Below are 14,669 nucleotides of genomic sequence, written 5' to 3'. Positions count from 1 at the left end.
GGTTTTTTTAAAATTTGCATAGTCATTTGATATATAGTTCTGTTGGTGTTGACAAATGCGTGAAGTGGTGTATCCCCCACCACAGTTCCATGCAAGACAGTTAATTGCCATAACAATTCCTTCATGCTACTGCTTTATAGATAATCCTTCTCCCCACCTTCCAGCCCCTGTCGACCACTGATCTGTTTTCTTCCCTGTGGTTTTGCCTTTAGTAGTATCATGTAAGTGGGACTCTTAGACTATGTAGCCCTTGGGTCTGGCTTCTTTGACTTAGCAAAATGCATTTAAGATTATGCCATGCTGTTTTGTGAACATTCCTCAGTAGTTCATTCCTCAGATGTCCTATGAAATAAAATTAAATAACAGAAGTGAATCGATTTAAAGAAAGTATTGAACAAAAGTGATATAGATGGTACATCGAAAAAAATCTGGAACCTGGATGACGAAGGTGTGGAAATCGATAATGTGATAAAAAGACGCTGGGAAGGCTTTGTTTTACCTGGTATCTCTGACAGTAATGAGTCTTGTGTTCTTGAGTCACTTAACCTCTCTGCTTCCTAGTCTGGTAAAATAATGAAATACCTGGTCTCGTTGTTACTCCTGAGGTAACTGTGGTTCATGACACAGAATATAGGTAGGTTCTTCTGGTAGCTCTTTTTAAAATATTAACATTTCAGTGCCGTGAAGCAACTGTTACCTGGATTTCAAAGCTGTTAGGATCCACTGTACAAATGCTTTGTGAAACCTGTAGTGTGGGAGTAAGAGCCTGTCTGTAGGAGTGAAGTAAGCCTCAGCACAGGGTGCCAGTTCACTGACTTCTTTTCTGTTGGGCTTATCCAGTTGAAGATAGTAGCAGCCTGAGTTGGAGCTGTAGTAATGATGAAGAGGTGCTGGTGGTATTGTAAATCTCAGCAAGTTTTCCAGCAACCTCTTTGTGACTGCAGCATTTGGACCTTAATCCTCATAGTCCTGTCCTTAGGTACATTTCCTCAAGGATGTCTACAAAGATTGATTGTTGGTGTTCACAGTTTCTCTGAATTTTCCTGTGGTTCATTGATAGGTCATTTTGTCACATAATTGACTGTGTATCTGAGGGTCAGAGCATGTTTGAGACTGCTCCGCTGATGACAGAGGCTTACAGGAAACCCAGAAGGAAACCAGTGATGCTTGCTTGTTGGGTTGTTATTTTTAAAGATGGACAGGTTCATACTAATTCCTCTTAAACTCATGATTAATGGCTGCTTAACATCCTTGACCAGGTTGCTTTTTTTGTTTTTAATTGAAATAGGAGAGTCAGGTGATAGAGTGTCAGTGTAAAAGCAGAAGAGTAAGTGAGAGGAATTTGAGAGTGCAAAATGGCTGTGATTTGTGTTTGCTGCACATATAGCATGTAGTAATATTTATTTTACTTTTTACTTTTAGTAATGAATGTTATAACTATTGAAGATTATAAGAGCACATACTGGCCAAAATTGGATGGTGCCATAGATCAACTTTTAACTCAGAGTCCTGGTGACTATATCCCCATATCCTATGAACAGATATACAGGTAAGTCAAGATTTAATTTGCTTTGGTTTGAAAGGGTGTACCGAGGTTCAGGGCACTTGAATTATTCTGCACACAAATATGTAATGTAGAAAACGAAAGATGAGGCTCTGTGAGTGTTTTATGTATTCCACGCTTACGGATTGGAGAGTTTGGTTTATACTTTTTGATTGAAAAGTGGTTTTCAAATTATGACAGAGTAAGCCTGCCACCTCCACCATACATAATGCAGACACTGTGGAAGTCAGCAATAAAAGCAAGAATGACTGAAGTATCTGGCATAAAAATTGTATTTTTAGTCTCAGAGGGAGACCTTAGTTTAATCTGTTGGTGTTTATTGACATGCAGTTCTAACTCTCTTCGGTTATTTTGTTTCCCAGCTTTTGGTAAATGGAAGCAGCAAATTAGGAAGTGGGGTGGGATATGAGATCAGCACAGTGAAAGGAGGAAGTGGCAAGTATGTTGTTCCACACAGCTGATGTACAAAGACGTTGTATTGCAAACACTTCCGTGAGTTAGAAACCTCTCTTTACTGATTATCAATCACTCTCTCTTCCTTATTTTGACATTCATTTAAAGAGAGAGAGAACCTGGTTTATAAGTAGTTATCATATTCAGACCTTAGATTCTCACCTAATGTTAGATTATCTAGTACTGATTAAATGTGTAATACACTACTTAGAAGAGCATATTGACAGCAGATGGTACTATCTTTTCCATCCGAACACTGATGGGGGAGGATGAATTTTTTATTTAAAAGTTGTGATTGGTTACTTTTTGAAGGTGTGAATTATTGGATCTGTGGCTATATATCAAAAGTGTGCTTTAAAAACTTGGTCTGAGTTAAGTGCTTTATGATTAACTTGGTTTGTGGGGGTTTTTGTTTGTTTTACAGTTGTGTGTATAAATGTGTATGCCAGCAGCACTCGGAACAGATGTATAGTGATCTGATTAAAAAGATAACTAATCACTTAGAGAGAGTCTCGAAGGAGCTGCAGGTAAAGAACTGATTGTATTGATTTTTGCTTCCTTGGGTTTTCCTGACTGGTTGCAGTTAGCTTGTCTAATACACATTTGGAAGCTTGTTAATTTGATTATGATATAAATTTATAAATGTTTTCTAGATGAATGTTGATCAAATCATGTAATTTTTGGAATAGATTATTAATTTGAAAATTTGGTATAAATTGTGGAAATTTTTGGATTAAATATATTTCAGAACTTAACTGATTCCATTGATTACCATGTCAACATTTCTTTTGTTTAAAACCTTATGTTTTTCAGTTAATGTCAATATTTGGTGACTTTTATGATACAAAACAAAATATGTGTATGTTTTAACTTTTTTTGGAACTCGTATTATCATCTTCGAAGAGTGGTTTGCCTGCTAATTTATAATGCCTTTCAATATGAACAACTGAAGTAAACACTTTATTGATAAACCTCCTGTAAATAGGCATCATCTCAGCTCTAAAGTCTGGGGCAGGTTGCAGAAAGTCTTCTGTTTAAGGGAGCACTTAGCTTGATCCTCCCCCTCCCCACTTCAGTAAACCTTCAGTGCTTGAAGATCAGGTATTATTAAGTTGGTGCAAAAGTAATTGTGGTTTTTGCCATTGAAAATAATGACAGAAACCTCCGTTACTTTTGCACCAACCAAATAATCTTTATACCAGGGCTTGATCTCACTTTGCTTTTGGTATGGAAGTAGAACAATGTCTAGAAAAATCGCTCAGCAATCCCAGCACTTTGGGAGGCCGAGACGGGCAGATCACAAAATCAGGAGATGGAGACCATCCTGGCCAACATGGTGAAACCCCGTCTCTACTAAAATACAAAAAAATTAGCTGGGCGTGGTTGCACACTCCTGTAGTCCCAGCTACTCAGGAGGCTGAGGCAGGGGAATCGCTTGAAACCAGGAGGCAGAGGTCGCAGTTAGCCGAGATTGCGTCACTGCACTCCAGCCTGGCGACAGAGTGAGACTCCGTCTCAAAAAAAAAAAAAAAAAGGGCCGGGCGCGGTGGCTCAAGCCTGTAATCCCAGCACTTTGGGAGGCCGAGGCGGGGGGATCACAAGGTCAGGAGATTGAGACCACAGTGAAACCCCGTCTCTACTAAAAATACAAAAAATTAGCCGGGCGCGGTGGCGGGCGCCTGTAGTCCCAGCTACTCAGGAGGCTGAGGCAGGAGAATGGCGGGAACCTGGGAGGCGGAGCTTGCAGTGAGCCGAGATCGCGCCACTGCACTCCAGCCTGGGCAACAGCGTGAGACTCCGTCTCAAAAAAAAAAAAAAAAAAAGAAAAGTCACTCAGCGATAGATTACCAGGGTCTACACCACAATTAGGAAGCACCCCAGCAGTTTTGAAATAACCACAGTTTATAGCATATGCTGGGTTGGGCTTTGGGCTTTGAATATTGTTCTTCACAACTTGTGGTCTGAGACAGTTTAGTCTTTTTTGTCTTTTTTCCCCCAAACAGTTGTTGTACTAAGTAGCATTTTGTTTTCTTTTTCAAATGATAGAGCTGTGTTTTGTCATAGTCAAATGTATACTTTTCTCGTTGTTAGTATAAATTTCTTTCTTCATATTTTTGCCGCCAACTATAACATTTTTATTCATTTAACACATATATTTAGTGCCTAGGCATTGTGTATAAATTGTTGATGAAACCCTAGGTCTATGCTTTATAGCTTTTGAGTGATTTGCTTTCTAATTCTTCACTCCACCATCTACCTGAATTCCCACCTGAATCCAATTTATGAACTTCTGGTCTCGCTGTGGACTCTGTCCACTTCTGTTCACTTGCCAGTACCCTAGTCAGGTTCATCATCATTTCTCAAGTGTTTTGCTGAAGTAAATGCTTATCTCAACTGCCATACTTTATTGATATACCTTAACTAGTTTTTGATTGATGAATATTTAGGTTACTTCCAGTCTTTGGCTATTACTAACAGTGCTGAAGTGAATAGTCAGTCTTGTAAGTAATGTCGTTTACTAAGTCCATATTGTGGTTCACAGAAGTTGTATCAAGTTGCATTCTCATCAGTTCTGTGTGTATCACAGTGTCTATTTTCCCTCACCCTACTAATACAGACTATTATGAACTAAATAATTTTTAGTCTTATATTAATATAGGAATGATTCTTATTAATGATTAAAACGTAAGTCAGGGTGATATTTCTTTTGATGTTAGTGTTTTTTTAGTTTTTTTGAGATGGGGTCTCACTCTGTCTCCCGGGCTGGAGTGCAGTGGCACAGTCATGGCTTACCGCAGCTTTCACCTCCCTGGGCTCAGGTGATCAGCCTCCCCCGTAGCTGACACTACAGGTATGTGCCACCATGTCTGGCAAAATCTTTGTGTTTCTTGCCTTAGAGATGGGGTTTTGCCATGCTGCTCATGCTGGCCTCAAACTCCTGGACTCAAGCGATCTGCCAACCTCAGCCTCCCAAAGTGCTAGGATTACAGGTGTGAACCACTGTGCCCAGCCTGATGTTAATGTTTTTAAAAGGGGTAATATTTAGTTTGTTTTTAGAATCAATACATGTCCCACTTTGAGTTCAGCAATATGCTCTTATGAAAAGTCTAGCTTCAAAGTGATTCCTTTTATAAGATTATAAAGTCTGTAACCATTATTAAATAGCAGTGGGGAGTAGTTTAAAACATGGGGATCCGGGGCTCTGTTTTCAGCTCTGTCACTCAGCATTTGTGTGTTTGCCTCTTTATTAAACATGCTAATATATATCATCTTATACATTTTCTTGACACTGAAATGAAGTAGATTTACTAAAATATCTTGTTCCTTCACACTAAGGTGTAAGGTATTTTCTCGACATTAAAAGGAAGTAGATTTACTAAAATATCTAGTTCTTTACACTAAAGTGTAAGGTATTTTTTTCTTCTGCTTCCTGCCTGGCAAATGCTTCTTCATTCTTTTCTCAGGCTTAAACTCATTTGTGTCCATCTATGTAAAGCCTTCCTGGAACTCCTGCACTCCTCTTTAAACAGAACAGACTATTGGCATTTCTTCTGTGGATCCATAGCAGCTCAGCAATAAGAACTCTATTAGGGCAGTGATTGTGTTATTGTTTCTGCTTCCCTATCTGGCTGCTTCACAGGCCCTCCCTTGACGGGGATGGACTCTGTCTTGTTTGTCTTTTTATCCTTAGTGTCTGCCACAATTACAACTCAGCAAATGTGTTTTGGCTGAATGCTGAGTAACTAAATATGAGCTGTGCTAATGGAAAGAGTAGCATAATTAGCTTCAGATGACCGCTACTCCTATGCTCTTTAGATTTGTGGGCATTTTATTTATTTGTTCAGTGTGATGTGTGTGGCCTGATGTAATCTTTATTTTATAGAGACCTTAAGGCAGTTTTCATGGGGGACAGATCAGGAGACTGTGCCAGGCTTTATGAGCCAGAAACATTTTATTTGGATGGAGCATTTTGTTTGCAGCTCTGGTTTTCATAATGAAATATTGTTGTTATGAGCCAAAACAAGTGTGTGGGAGGAGTTGCATTTGACAGATAATCAGAAATTTAGTGCTGGAGTTGGTAAATCAATGATTTGGACCTAGAGGGTGTCAGCCTCAGTCAAGGGCATCTTAAAATAGCTGTGGGTTTGTATAGTTTATATGTCAGAGGGATTTATTTATTTTTATCCCAAAGCATATCCTGTTGGGGAGGTTGAAGAGTATATAAAATAATGTTCCCATATTCTCCAGTTATTTTTAGTGATGACTTCAAAACTAGAGAACATGGTTTTTAGAGATTTTAGAATAATTTGTTGAATGTAAATGTTTTTTACGTGACAGCATAATCTAACTTGCTGCCTCTTTTTTTTTTTTGAACACATTTCTTTCATTTTGGAAATAATGACATTTCTACTTCAGGCACTTTAAAAAGTTTTTTTTTGTTGTTGCTGTTAAACTAATAAAACAAATAGCTAAGTCCCCTTAGTATTCTCCTTACTATTATATTTCACTATGTGTATATCTATACATGTTAACTTACTGCTGGATTATTTGAAATTGTGACAGTATATTTTGCTTTAATGTTTTTAAACCATGCTCTTCTCTTGTCCTTACTAACTCCCCTCTTCTTATTTATTTATTTATTTGTCAGATAGTGTCTCAGTCTGTTACCTAGACTGGAGTGCAGTGGTGTAATCCTGACTCACTGCAGCCTTGACCTCCTGGGCTCAAATGATCCTCTGGCCTCAGCACTCCCAAATAGCTGGGACTACAGGCGTGCACCTCCATGCCTGGCTAATTTTTGTGTTTCTTGTAGAGGTGGGGTTTTACCATGTTGCCCAGGCTGGTGTTCAACTTCTGGACTCAAGTGATCATCCTGCCTTGGCCTCCCAAAGTGCTGTGATTACAGGCATGGGCCGCCACTCCCGGCTGTTCTTTTTTTAAATGTGATAATGAAATTTTATTTTTATTTTTATTTTTCTGTATCTCTAGAACGTCAAAATGTAAATTTCCAATTCTGGTATTTTCCTATATCAGTGAATGGAAATAGATGACTATAGAGAGTAAATTGGTTTACCAATTCAGTAAATAATATTCTGAATAGTTTTGGAAAATTCTATGGAAACATTTAGAAATTACCATATTTTTGGTGAGAGACCTGGACCAGGACCCTCAGACTAGGACCTACACTTGCCTGTTGGATTTGAATTTCATCTTACAGATACCTCATACTGAGGTCCAAATCTAAATTCCTCTTCATTCAAATTAGTTTCTTTCTGAGGCTTGATATTTCATATTCCTCTTAGCTTTTTCTCTCGTATTTCTGGGTGCTTAAGGTGGATGGAATACTATAATATCTCTTGCTCTGTCCTCTTTCATTCCCGTTGTTGTCTTCCTCTTCCACGTCATCATTGGCTCATGCCTGCACTAGTGGAGTATTTTTTTAATTGGTTGTCTTCCTGCAGTCTCTTCTTTTGGCTGAACAATCTAAAAACTCTAATTTGATGGATATACTTTCTTGTTCAAAAATCTAAAATACTATTTACTGCTTTCCTTAATTAAGTAAACACAGCTGATTTTTTGGTCAGTGTAAAAAAACTGAGTGGTTTTATTGGTTGCAGGGGTTCCTAGTGGTAACGCTAATGTATCATATTTAAGTATGACTCTATTATTGGTGGACATAAAATTGGTAAGACTAGATAGTGTGGACCGTCCCCCCGCTGAGAGCAATTACAAAAATTAGACCACAGAACTAACAAAAAAAGTGAATTATAGCGCCAGGATCTAAGAGAAGAAGGAAACTCAGAGAGAGGAACCTAACATTTGAGCCATTTATCTACTGGGGTCACCTGTTTATTCTGGAAAAGGAGGCTAATGAGCTGAGAAATTTAATAGAGCTTTGACTCACTTGTGGGGGTTGGGTAATAAATTGGAGTGTAAGGCCCATTAAACCTGAAGTACCACATCCCAGGAGTAGCAAGAATAATAAAAAAAAAAAACTAGCCTTCTTAATCTCTAAAGCCTGATTCCTGATTGGATTAAGATGGTCTTGATTTGTCCAGGCACGGTGGCTTATGTCTGTAATCCTAGCACTTTGGGAGGCCAAGGAGGGCGGATCACAAGATCAGGAGTTAAAGACCAACCTGGCCAAGATGGTGAAACCCTGTCCCTACTAAAAATACAAAAAAATTAGCTGGTCGTGGTGGTGGGCGCCTGTAATCCCAGCTACTCAGAAGGCTGAGACAGAGAATTGCTTGAACCCCGGAGGCAGAGGTTGCAGTGAGCCGAGATCGCGCCACTGCACTCCAGCCTGGGCGACAGAGCGAGACACCATCTCCAATAAAAAAAAGAAAAAAAAGATGGTCTTGATTTGCTAGAGCCTCGATTAAGCTTACTAGTAGCAAAAGTAAATTCTGGAGAGATACCATTATCCTAGGCATCAAATTGTTTCTATAGTTTTTCATAAGCAGAATCTGACACTTAATCCGAAATAACTAGTCACAGTAGGAGATGAGGCGATCATCAAACCAGGCGAAATTGTGAAGTACGTTTTTAGGCAAGAATTGGGAGAATTCATCACCAATAGTTTCTTAAAGAAATAAAAGTGTTTTTCAGGTAGAAAGAAAATGTTTCCAGATGAAAACTTGAAGATTCACATAGGAATGAAGAAGGGAAAACATAAATATGCAAGTGTAGATCAATAATAATGATAACGTCTTCTAGGGTATAAGAATATATATATATAAAATCAAAACTCGCACCAATAATGTGTAAGGTTGAAGTGTGGGGAGTGAAGGTTTAAAATGTTCTGAAACGCTTGCATTGTTCGGGAAATGGTAAAACACTACTTTCTTTTAGACTATGATAAGGCAAGGATGCAGTCTGTAGTAAAAGAACATAGTTAACAAGACATAGAGGAGAAAAAAATGGAATAATTTTAAAATAAATCAAGAAAGGATTTTTAAAAAGCACAGAGAACAGATGAGATAAATAGAAAAAGAGTAGGATAATAAAACTTCAACATGTCTATTATTATATGAAATGTTAAAGACTAAGTGCTGCATTAAAAAAAAGAAGACAATTTCAGACTGGTACTGTTCCTTGTGGAGCAGGGATACCCCGTGGACAGTGTGTCTAGAGTAGCAGCTCAGAGGCAGTTCTGCACTCATACCCACTTTTAACTATTGCAAATTAAGGGCAGTATGCAGAGATTTCTAGAACGAGGGGGAGGGTGGTAACTTCTGGGTTGGGTTGTTGCCATGGAAATGGGTGGTAACTTCTGGGTGTTGCCATGGCAGTGGTCAACTGACATGGCACACTGGTGGGCATGTCTTATGGGGAGGTGCTTCTGCCCTGACCTGTTTTTAGCTTGTCCTCCGTTTGGTCCTGATACCCAAGCCCCACCTCTGGAGTAGAGTTCTTCCTCCTATTATGAAGTTGAGAACTTTCACCTTTTCATTTAAAGGAAGCACTTACAGCTTCTCTTTGGCATATCTGAATTGCCAACATCATTTCTCTTGCTCTTTGGAGTCATTATTAAGTAAAGTAAGTGTTGTTTGAGCATGTGCTGTGATAATCGTGACAGTTGAACTAATAACTGAGATGGCTGAGGGACTGACGGATAGTGTCAACAGTGTGGATATGCTGGACAAAGTGCTGATAGATATCTCAGGTGGGATGGAGCTGGATGGTGTAAGATTTCATCATGTTACTCAGAAGACCATGCAGTTTAAAACTTAAGAATTGTGGCTAGGTGCAGTGGCTCACACGTGTAATCCCAACACTTTGGGAGGCCAAGGCGGGCAGATTACCTGAGGTCGGGAGATCGAGACCAGCCTGAGAAACGTGGAGAAACCCCATCTCTACTAAAAAAAAAAATACAAAATTAGCCGGGTGTGGTGGCAGGCGCCTGTAGTCCCAGCTACTTAGGAGGCTGAGACAGGAGAATCGCTTGAACCTGGGAGGCGGAGGTTGCAGTGAGCCGAGATCGCACCATTGCACTCTAGCCTGGGTGACGAGCGAAACTCTGTCTCAAGAAAAAAAAAAAAAAGAATTGTTTGTTTCTGGAGTTTTCTGTTTAATATTTTCAGACTGTGGTTGACTGGGTAACTTAAATCTCAGAAAGGGAAACTGGATAAGGTGGGGGACTACTGTAATGGATAGATGGATATATAATCTTTTAAAACTGTCTTAAATGACACTTCCTCATTTCATTTTTTCTATGTGTATTTCTGAATCCAGAATCCATTGAAACAATTGTGAGGCATTTTCTCCTCAATTAGTGTCGATACATTTATTGTGTATGCTAATGTGTTATCTAAAAGAGTAAAAGAGAGTATATTTTCACCAAATAAAAATATTCTGACATTTTGATATAGTAGTTTTGTACTCAGTGACCCATTAACAGTTCTTTTGTCAGTGCTTTGGAACTCACACTGTACGTTAGCCCCAGTAAACAGTGTTGACACAGAGATTTGGTTCCTAGGCCAGGATGGTAACATTCAAATGGGAGGATTAGTGCAGATACTACTAACCTACATTCAGGGTCCTATTGGGGAGAGACCACAGAGACAAAGGTGCTGGGAAATGTAGTTTTTATCTCAAATAAGGTTGAATTTATAGTAGTTTAAATATTTAACTTTTAATTAAAAGTAAGTTAACTGATTACATTTAAACCATTTTAATAAAATTAGAGTAATATTGATGTCTAACTATATGTTGGTTTTAAGCAAAATAAGTTGACTGTCAAATAAATTAATAATGGAAATTCATAGAAACTAAACCGTAATCAGCCAACAGTACTTAACTTTGATTCACTATTTGTAGACTCCAATTTGCATATAAAATCTTTACTGCCAGATTGCCAATAAACTGAGTGGTTAAAATCCCTTGGTGGTTAAAATGAGAGCAAGGATTGCTTTGCTATTTATTTTTTGTCCAGTGGGTGGCAGCATAACTCAACTAGTTATCTTGTGTATGGTCTTTTGAAATTTTTTATGTGTTTTAAAGGTTTTAATTTCTAAATCTCTTGTATTACAAAGTGTATTCTAAGAAAACTTTCCTCCCCCACATACTCTATTTGTTCCTTGCTAAAGTAAGATTTTAGATAATAAGAAAATTGATATCTTCATAGGTTTCAAATAAAATAAATATCATTGCAACTGGTAAATAGCCCTTTACATGTGTGTTCTACTGAAAATGTTTCTAAGTTATGTGGAAATCTGTTTTTTTCATCTCTACTAGAACTTAAAGCAGTTGTTGTGGCAAACCCAAGAATTTGCCAGGGAGATGCCCTAACCCTCGATCATTTGATAGACTCTCATTCAGACCATGATTCTAATAAGTTTACTGTCTTCCTTTGAAAGCAAGGATTTTGTTTGCATTTTCATGTGCTTTCATAGGACTTAACATAATACCAGGCCCAAAATAGAGATCCAGTAAAAAGTACTTGGTATAAGTTGGTTACAAAAACATACGCTGGCTTTACCACTGACATTACTAGAGGCATGTATTTGTTCCAGGTGGAACATCATCCCGAACTTGGAAAATGAGGAGAGTAAAATCACATAAATAATAGCTATTTGCATTTGTTTATTATCATGGTGTACAGAGTACAATTATGGATTGTATTCTTTTTAAAATATACTGTCTTTGAGACTGAACTGTGTAACTTAAGTTAGAAAAGATAAGGAAAAAGGTTTCCTTTCCAAAATAATAGCAAATAGGTGTAAGTACTGTAAGTAAGTTAGTGTTTGCTAAGTGTTACATAGAGATAAAGTGTGTGGGGAAGGGAGAAGTCAGCCTAGCTTTATCTGGCTTCTTTGAATATTTCTCCATTTAGTAATACTTGAACCTTTTATAGCTGCTCAGTGTCACCTAGCTAGTTACTTTAAAAGCTAGGATTAGAATACAGATTGTTTCATGTAGATAAGCTAAATGAACCCAGGATCACAGAAGCCGGATTTAATTCAGTTTATTAAGTCCAAATAGTATTTGGAAAATGAAGGAAGTGTTATTTTAGAAATAAATCATGAAAAAAATTTCATATAATGATAGTAGCAGTTAACGTTGCGAAGTAAAAGATCTAAGTGAAAAGAGAAATATCTTCTTAGATTCAGTTGACTTTATTGTAGCTTTCAATTGAAAACCATGCTTATAGTTTATATGAGAAGTGTCTGATACGTAAGAGCTCTTAAATAGCTCCTGAAGATCATTACCTTCTATATCACTATTTTTTGGATATTATTCTAATATGGAAATATCTGCACAGCAAGAATGAGAATGGAGTGTCAGATGTATTTGTATATTTGGAAAGAAATTCCTTTTTTTTTTTTTTTTTTTTTGAGACGGAGTTTCGCTCTTATTGCCCAGGCTGGAGTGCAATGGCGCCGTCTCCGCTCACCGCAACCTCCGCCTCCCAGATTCAAGCGATTCTCCTGCCTTGGCCCCCCGAGTAGCTGGTATTACAGGCATGTGCCACCACTCCCGGCTAATTTTGTAGTTTTAGTAGAGACGGGGTTTCTCCATGTTGGTCAGGCTGGTCTTGAACTCCTGACCTCAGGTGATCTGCCTGCCTTGGCTTCCCAAAGTGCTGGGATTACAGGTGTGGCCACCGTGCTTGGCCAAGAAATTCCGTTTTTATGAAGCACCTTTGTCAGCTTCCAGTATGTAACAGCTGTTGCTTCTAGAGCCTTGACACAGCTGTCCGTGGTAGTATATCGTATTGCTCTGGAAAGTCATGGAATAAGCTAGACTAAAAGCATATTACCCATTAGTAGTTTTTGCTATAGTCATCTAAAGGCAGATTTTTAGAAAAATTCCCAATTTGATTGAGAAAATAGTATTAAGGATCCTTGAGATGGCATCCAGGTGCATTTGTATGGGATACAAAACTGCTAAAATTGTACTTATTTAGGAATAAATGTTAAAGGACTTTGAATAAACTATTTGAGAATTTTGAACATTTCCATTTGACTCTTTTAAAAATAGTTTCCATTTCCCTGCTGAAATTCTCCCATCTTTTTGTGCATGTTATCTGCCTTTTCTACTAGGTCATTGCATATATTAATCATAGTTATTTTAAAGTGTCTGTATGATAGCTCCTTCATGTGGGCCCTCTCTGTGTCTGTGCATGTTGAATGTTTAATTCTTGACAGTGGGCTGTGTTTTTGCTCTTTTGGTCTTAGTTTTTTATTGAATGTTGGACATTGTATATAAAAAGAACAGTTTAGCTTAGAACTATTAAAATAAAAAGAACCAGTTTAGCTTAAAAAGAACAGTTTCTGTTTGGAAATGGGTATGCCTCGGCTGGGCGCGGTGGCTCACACCTGTAATCCCAGCACTTTGGGAGGCCGAGGCGGGCAGATCATGAGGTCAGGAGATTGAGACCATCCTGGCTAATACAGTGAAACCCCATCTCTACTAAAAAAAAAAATAGAAAAACTTAGCTGGGCGTGGTGGCAGGCACCTTAGTCCCAGCTACTCAGGAGGTTGAGGCAGGAGAATGGCTTGAACCCGGGAGGCGGAGCTTGCAGTGAGCAGAGATCGCACCACTGCACTTTAGGCTGGGTGACAGAGCGAGACTCCGTCTCAAAACAAACAAACAAACAAAAAAAACGAAATGGGCATGGCTCTCTTCTGTCAGTATGAGGAGTTGAGTTAATCTTGTCAGTAGTTGATAGTTTGAGTTTTCTTGTTGCTTTAGGCTTCATGTTTCTCTAGTGGTGGACTGTGGCTACCCTGTTCTTTATGTGATTCAGGAGTGTTTTCAGTGCTTTGCTCCTGCCCTCAGCTCCTACCAGGCCCTGTCTCACTGGGAGGGGTAGGGGGATGTCTGTCTTTGCTCTATTGTCCCTCTCCCAGCTTCCCCTAGCTGCTGTTACTTGGTACGCGGCTTGGGGTGGGAGTGCAGGGCAGGTTTGCGTGTGTGGGTTTTTGTTTGGGAATTTGTTTTGTTTTGTTTTCTTGCTCCTGCCTCAGTCATAGGTAGTCCCTGTGCCCCTAAGCCTCGGAGGTGGGGCTTTCTCAGTGTTCCCATACACCTTCTCCCCACCCCAGTTGCGGATAGCCCTTACGTCTTGTCAGGTGAGGGGTTGTCAGCTTGTTCAGTTAAGGGTCAGATAGTAAATATCTTCACGGGCCGTGTGGTCTTTGTCCAGCTCCTGCGTTCAGCTCTGCTGGTGCAAATGACAGCAGCCACACAGATTACATAATGAAGGAGCATTGCTGTGTTCCAAAATAACTGTACTTAATAAAAGTGGGGGGTAGACAAGATTTGGCCCACAGGCTCTAGTTTGTTGATCTCTGGTCTAGTGTGCAGGTGAGTTCCCTCCCCCACTCTCCCCTCCCTTGTCCTGCCTGGCACACACCCTGTGGCAACCACATTTTACCTTGTGTCTTTGGGGAACCTTGGGAGTAAGCAAGTTTCTTGCGCTTCCATCAGCAGCAGTGTATTTTTGCTTCATAATAGTGTGGAAACCTGGGCATGAGTGGATTTTCTACCATCCTGAAAATGGTTGCTTGACCTTTGTCAGCAGGGCTGGAGGATCACCTGCCTGTCTTCCAGTGGTAGATAGTTTTTGCCTAAGGTCAAAGAAGGGTCAGCAGGGTGCAGGGTTTCTTACCCCTTCCCTTCAGTAAATGGCTTTCCTTTGAA

At 39.2% G+C, this 14,669-nt stretch overlaps 1 protein-coding gene across 1 annotated transcript in view; it reads left to right on the top strand.

Annotated features, from left to right (window-relative positions):
• The window catches only part of CACUL1 (CDK2 associated cullin domain 1), a 68,240-nt gene that overhangs the window by 20,222 nt on the left and 33,349 nt on the right, over positions 1-14,669 (top strand). Inside the window, 2 exon segments of the mRNA NM_001266943.1 lie at positions 1,423-1,549; positions 2,442-2,544. Coding sequence (NP_001253872.1) covers positions 1,423-1,549; positions 2,442-2,544 — 230 coding nt within the window.

This window comes from Macaca mulatta, chromosome 9, assembly GCF_049350105.2.
Source record: "Macaca mulatta isolate MMU2019108-1 chromosome 9, T2T-MMU8v2.0, whole genome shotgun sequence".
NCBI classification, from domain to species: Eukaryota; Metazoa; Chordata; class Mammalia; order Primates; family Cercopithecidae; genus Macaca; species Macaca mulatta.
This window is presented reverse-complemented; position numbering and strand designations above follow the sequence as displayed.